The 6,328-nt window shown below is 41.0% G+C and overlaps 1 protein-coding gene across 2 annotated transcripts in view; it reads left to right on the top strand.

Moving 5' to 3' along the window:
* The first annotated feature begins 638 nt into the window (after nucleotides 1-638).
* LOC147449513 (ARM repeat superfamily protein) overlaps nucleotides 639-6,328 on the top strand; it is an 89,784-nt gene continuing 84,094 nt past the window's right edge. The window contains exons 1-3 of one of the 2 annotated variants that reach the window (XM_086521953.1): nucleotides 639-901; nucleotides 2,015-2,566; nucleotides 2,648-2,808. In XM_086521953.1, coding sequence (XP_086378079.1) covers nucleotides 2,326-2,566; nucleotides 2,648-2,808 — 402 coding nt within the window. In that variant the 5' untranslated portion in view covers nucleotides 639-901; nucleotides 2,015-2,325. The remainder of the gene's footprint in view (nucleotides 902-2,014; nucleotides 2,567-2,647; nucleotides 2,809-6,328) is intronic. The other variant, XM_086521952.1, reaches the window with a different exon arrangement.

Here is a 6,328-nt window from a genome sequence, read left to right as displayed (position 1 = left end):
TTCGATAATTTATGTGAGGGTGTCATCTTGGTATGAACTGGGAGTAGGGCCATTGGATTCCATGCTTTATAGAGCATATCCCATGGGGTACTACGAACAATGTACTGGAAATCTGCAGGCTGGTTCGAAGAAATAAGGATGCCCAATACTTGATTGTACTACAGCTCATATTTTATCACTATCTTCAGGATTAAGGCTTGTTGCATAGTTCTTTGAAGACAAGTGATGCATTGAATTCTGCTTTACCTAGATTTATTAATGTCCCAGATGCACAAATTATGCTGGACGTGTAGGCATCCTAGATAATACATATAGGGGGACACAAAGGTTTCCTTCTGATAACAGGTGAAAAAGGATAAGGAATGGAAGTTTATGCAATCTTTTGGTCCTGGAAAAATCACTTCTCAGTGATAAGGAGCGTTTTTTGCCAACCAGATAGTGGCTTTGTTATTCAGTGTTTGATTTAGGAATGCCAATTTGGTGATCTCGGGAGGATTTTTTTGGTCAATCATACATGCAGAGTGTTTATTATCTTTGTTTAGCTCGCCAATGTTCTAAATCTGTAGCTAGATGAGTAGCCTTTCTTTGCATTGGCTTTTGCTAGTCATGCTGTGTTTCGTTTGTGTTTTTGTCCATTCTAACACTTCGTTCCAAATCAGGTTCAGAAAAGGCTTGAAGCATCGAATCTGAGCAGCTTGGACTTTCTCAGAGGTTCAGAAAGACTGGTCTCTGAGGAAAAGATTTGTTTTTTTCAGAAATCTTGAGATGCAGCTGGAGGAGATTGGTCGACTGCGTGTCAAGTACCCTTCAGGGTGACAAGTTCCGATAAGCTGTCGTGGTGGGCTCAAGGAGCTCTCGGTGAAAGCTGTGGAGGAGGATTTCTTTATCACAGAGAGTCCGAGTATGATGATGATGTTGCTATCTCTAGCTTTTGTTATCTCTTGAGTGAAGGCCAGTTGCCTTCAAACTTTTTGTACTACTTTTTTTATGAGGCACTTGCCTAGCTTTCTTGGGGCTTTACTTGTGATGTGCTGATAAATGCTTCATGTTCCAAGTTTCAAGTCTCCTCGCCATGCAAATAATATCTTTCTATGTCTTATCTACTGATTCAATTTCAGGGTTGGTGTTGATTGCAGGAAAAATGTACTTTTACCAAAGTCTTGATCTACATCTTGTATTGTCTCATTGTGCCTGTAATGGTGTCGTTTTTGCTTTGAAACAACTCATCTGAAACTACGAGCACCTATTGCTAATAGATGGGATGGTGTGGTGTTATGTATGTTAAATTTGTTCAGTGCCTGTGTGTTTTGGCCCTAAGAACCTGATTCATTTGGTCTATTTCTTAATTTTTGGGAATGGGGTGTTAGTGAGGGTGGTGACTTGATTCTATTTGACTGTTCGTTGATGTTAATTTCATGGGTGACTTAATGGGGGTCTCTGTGTCTTGAAGTTCTATTTTGCCTACATGGGTCTACAGTTGTGTATTAAAGTGGTTTAACATCTTCAGAATTTTAAGGATCTACAAGAGCCCTTTTCTCAGGAACTGAGCTTGTAATCTGCTTTACGTGGTGGATTGTCTCCAAATCCTGGCTATGAGCATTAGGTGGCTACTTTGGCTTGTTTTAACAGAAAGATCAACTATATTTAGAGGGTCCTTCCTTGATATGTTTCATTCTTGGCCCTTTGTTTGTAGGCCTGCCGCTCTTATTTTCCTCGGTTCCCCATTACTTATGATTGTGAAGTTTTGTGTAGAAAGGCTTAGCACTTGAGTTTCGTGAAGATGTTGTTCAAGGTGGGTTGCCATTGTGTTAGTCAATTGGATGCAATAAAGATGTGTGTATGTTGTTTCCTTGCTCTTTTCTGTAGTATGCAGGCCTACTTCTTTTCAAGCTGTTAAGATCGAGTAGTGATGCTTTCTTGATATGGAAAGCTGTGTTGCTTCAATTCTACTGCTGTTTATAATTACCTTAGGTTTGTTGTATAATTTAAGCTCACAAATACTGTGACGGTGCAGGCTACTGGATTTTGCGTAGAAGGTGCTCGCAGGAACTGAAGCATTAATAACCGTTATCAAAAAAAGGCTGCCGGAACCGACAAGTTTCAATCCTTATTGAGGAGCTTTAGACACTGGTTGTCCTTACGAGCTCACGACCATCGTTTTGCCTAATTTTTAGTTGAAGTACAGCTGACCCAGCATGAGAGTACACAGATTTGTGTGTCAGCTGGGACCAAATGGATGATACATCAGGTTCTAAAAGAAGAGATCTCTGTCAACGCTTTTCTTGAACTTGGACCAGAGCGTGGCTAGCTGGATTGTTTGTATACATGGAAAGCCTTGCCCAGCTGGAAGTCTTATGCGAGAGGCTGTATAATTCTCAAGATTCGTCTGAGCGAGCTCATGCAGAGAGCACTTTACAGTGTTTTTCTGTGAACACTGAGTATATCTCACAATGTCAGTTTATTCTAAACAATACCTCATCTCCTTACGCCCAAATGTTGGCTAGCTCCAGTCTGTTGAAACAAGTTACTGATCATACATTGTCTTTGCCGCTGCGACTTGATATTCGTAAGCGGAAACATCTTTTTTTGTATTGTTGTCTAACAAAAACATATTTATGGTTCACCTTTAGCTGTTTTTTTTCCACAGGAAATTACGTTGTGAGCTATCTAGGAACCAGAGGCAGGGAGTTGCAATCATTTGTAACGACCTCATTGATTCAACTGCTATGCCGCATCACAAAATTGGCATGGTACGATGATGACAGGTTTCGGGAAATTGTGAAGGAGGCAACAACCTTTCTTACCCAGGTGTGGGGACATCCATCCAGTTATTTGTTTGCTTACAATACTTTAATTGCTATACATAATTGGGATGCTTGTCAAATTACTTGTTTGCTTACATTAATTCAAGTAACATATATAATGGGCATTGTTTTGGTTTGGCATCTTATTGTCTTAGGTGTTAAAAATTGTGAACTTGACTTAGTTCAAAGCAAGAATGTGCATGAAAGGAGTGAAGTATGACAGGAAAATAAGTCTGCATTCCTAATCAATCTGTTTATTGCTGACATGCAAGGAATACTGACATCTAGGTCATTGGTTGGATTTGTACGTGCTGGCAACATAGCTGGCATTGTTGCCACAATTTTATAAAGATATGTTAGCTAACTACTTCACGTAGGCAAGCGTTGAGTGAGGTTGTGTGTTTCATTTCCATTTTAAACTTCAAAACGTGGCTAGTTCAATTTTACTGTCCAGAATTAAATGGTGAAGCACAATTCAAATGTACTTGCAATTCTGCAGTTTTACACCTTGAAATTTAAACTCTTTCTTCTCACTTGTAAAAAAGACGTTTTTTAACGTGAATGGGAGAGAGATATATATACATAGACAGAGAGAGGTGAAGGTTATCTTAGAGAGAGAAAAACAAAGGAAGACTATATTACCGTCTCAAAGAGGCCAACGTGGCCTATGAAACCAATACATACATTGAAATGTGTTTCTTTTGCAAGAGATATATAGAAATTAGCTTGAAGTTAAAGGCTTACAACTGCCTATCTAAAAGTACATTCATGGTCCCAAATATACAAGCTATTAGTGCGAAGCTCTTTCTCTCATGGGAAAACGTGTCTCAATCAATCTCTCTTTGGGAAAATGTCTCTCTGCATGATTGAGATGCCTTGGCATCTTCCTCTTTTGGTGCTCAATAATTGCTTTCTTCTGCCTATGATGGGGGTGTCTGGTTCTCCTCTAGGGTGGGCGGTGGGTGTCTCGCTCAACTGAGTGCCTATGCTCGATTTAGCATGATACCTGTACAAGATAAAGCCACTCCGTGCTGTTACCTTACTGATGTTGATGAAGCTTGTGTGGTGTTAGCAGCCGTACTTGTATTCGAGCGTGTAGCCATTTATAAGTCACTAGTTGTGCCTCAATGGTGAGGTCTTCTCACATGTAGAATAGCTGTTGGACGTCTCTTGTTTTTCTCTCCACGCTTGCGTCCGCTGCTTTCTCGTGGTCTTATCTGCGTTTTTGCATCTGCTATTGTAACAAACTTGGACGCTCCATTCGAGAATCTACCACGACAGCAACAAATAACCATTTCAAAACAGTTCACAATTTACAATCGATTCAACACTGGCCCGGCGGAGTTCCGTGCCTAGAGATATCGGCCCCAAAGACTGGCGCCCCTTTCGTTATTTCTTTTTGTATTAATCTGAGTTCGAAGTACAAGAGTGCGGGCAGGCGCTCACACTCCGACTCTGCGTCCAGATGCTCTGAGTTGTGAGGGGCAAGCCCGCTTATTTAAAGATTACAAGGGATGTCAAAAGCAGAGCCCCAAAAGCTTCTTCAAAAGGTTGCCCATAAAACCTGCCTCTACAGGCTTTCAAAAAAATAAAGCAATCCCAACTTTAATAAAGCAATTTAAAAAACTGCAAGCGTAGGCAAAATCTGAGCTTTATGTAGCCCAAAAAGCATCGCCAAACACTGCCGCTGCATTCCGTGCTTTTCTTGCCACGTGTCAACAGCCCCACGGGTGTCCGTACAGCCAGCCACGTCAACCCTTTCTGCTAGCGCACCATGCGGCGGGAATTCCGGGAGTGAGCATCTCAGCCGGCAGTGTGTGTACCATGTAGCCACATCACCAGTTTGTGACATAAAGCATTGTAATCGCCCTCGATTACGCCTGCAAAACAGATAGAAGCCATAAACTGTCTTAGCAGACACTGACTGTTAGTACCTACGCACTAGGACCACACATCTAGCACATGTACCAATCGACAGCCACATCACACGACATCACAGGACATCACATGACATTCAACATTCATTCGGATCTTAGACCATGATTTATCGGCAATGTAGCTAGCAATCGCATTTAGATCCAGTCGGGACCTCATAGATGTCCGATCGACTAACCCCTATTGCAACCATGTCTATTCGAGATCAATTAGACCATAATGCTGCAGTCATTTCGTCTATCAGTTCTTGCACTTTAAAAGAAGTCAAGAACAAATCAGTTTCATATTAAGGAATTCCATTTCATGAAGTCATACAGCAGAATACTGTCAGCTCTCAGTATCCCTGAAGCTCAAAGAGACATCAGTGACTCCAGTGTGACATAAAAACGCGTTTCATGCGGATGAAACCCCGAAACCCCGAAACCTATGAAACGTTTTGCCGAAACGCATGAAACGGACATGCATTTTTTATGAAACGTTTAAAATTGGGGCTTTTTTTCCAAAAACTTTGTTCAATAGAAGTACTTTGCTAAATGAATCAATGATGCATCAGTTATGATTCATGAAACTAGTGGCTGTGTTTTAACTTTCATCAATACTGAACATCTCTTTGATCGTGCTCGCTTGAAGTCGCTTCTAAGCAGTGAGCGCTGAGCAGTGAGTACGTCTCTCTCTCTCTCTCTCGTGGACATTAAAGCCTAGAGTCATGTGTGCTACATTATATACATATTTATCATATTTTATTAATATATAATTTAATGTTGTTTATGAAACTTGTTTCATGTTTTTGACGCTATGAAACGAAACGTTTCAAAACCTTGAAACCCCGAAACGACCGAAACCACGAAACGTTTCATGTCACACTGAGTGACTCTAGTATTCTAAAATCAAGGCATCTGTTGACAAAGGAGCGAAGTAACTCCCCTCTTGTGCATCCCACTGCACCAGATCTGCGCCAAGCTGAATTCTGGGTTCCATTTGGAGTAGACTATGCTAAACCAAAAGCTTCGAGGTAAAGTTACATTAACACATGTCTCTTTCATTCTTTGAAGCACATCAATCTTTGCTGGACAAGGCCTTCTACCATATGGCCTGCACACATGTCCAACAATAAGAACTTCGTTCTCACCAAACACTGATTTTTGCCCAGACAAGGTAAGGTGCACTTCTTCCAACCTTGACAAGATCTCATACAATCATTGATATGATTCGCCACATACTTGCGGCACCCCCTCGAGTCTAGAGCCATATCTATATCGCTTACATCACATCCTTTGATTGGCACATCATCAAGGCATTGTAGTTTGAGGTATGAAGTCACGTAGGACTTTGTTCATACCATTCATCATATGCGCAACTAAATTAGTTTCTCCTTGAGGTAAGGTGCACATCCTTACCAAACCCAAGGGTGTCCTCATGGTAGTGAGGTCCCTGCTTTCCATTGCTAGTAGGAATTGATCATATTCTTAGTACAAATCTCCCATAGAATATATTGCCCTTCCTGCAAATGCCTCTGCAAATTCATTTACAATTGGCCCTGTATCAACATTTCTAATTGTAACCTTGTTGACAGGTTGCATATCTTGTAT

The sequence above is a fragment of the Adiantum capillus-veneris genome, chromosome 10, assembly GCF_014529385.1.
Source record: "Adiantum capillus-veneris isolate H3 chromosome 10, ASM1452938v2, whole genome shotgun sequence".
Classification (NCBI taxonomy): domain Eukaryota; kingdom Viridiplantae; phylum Streptophyta; class Polypodiopsida; order Polypodiales; family Pteridaceae; genus Adiantum; species Adiantum capillus-veneris.
This window is presented reverse-complemented; position numbering and strand designations above follow the sequence as displayed.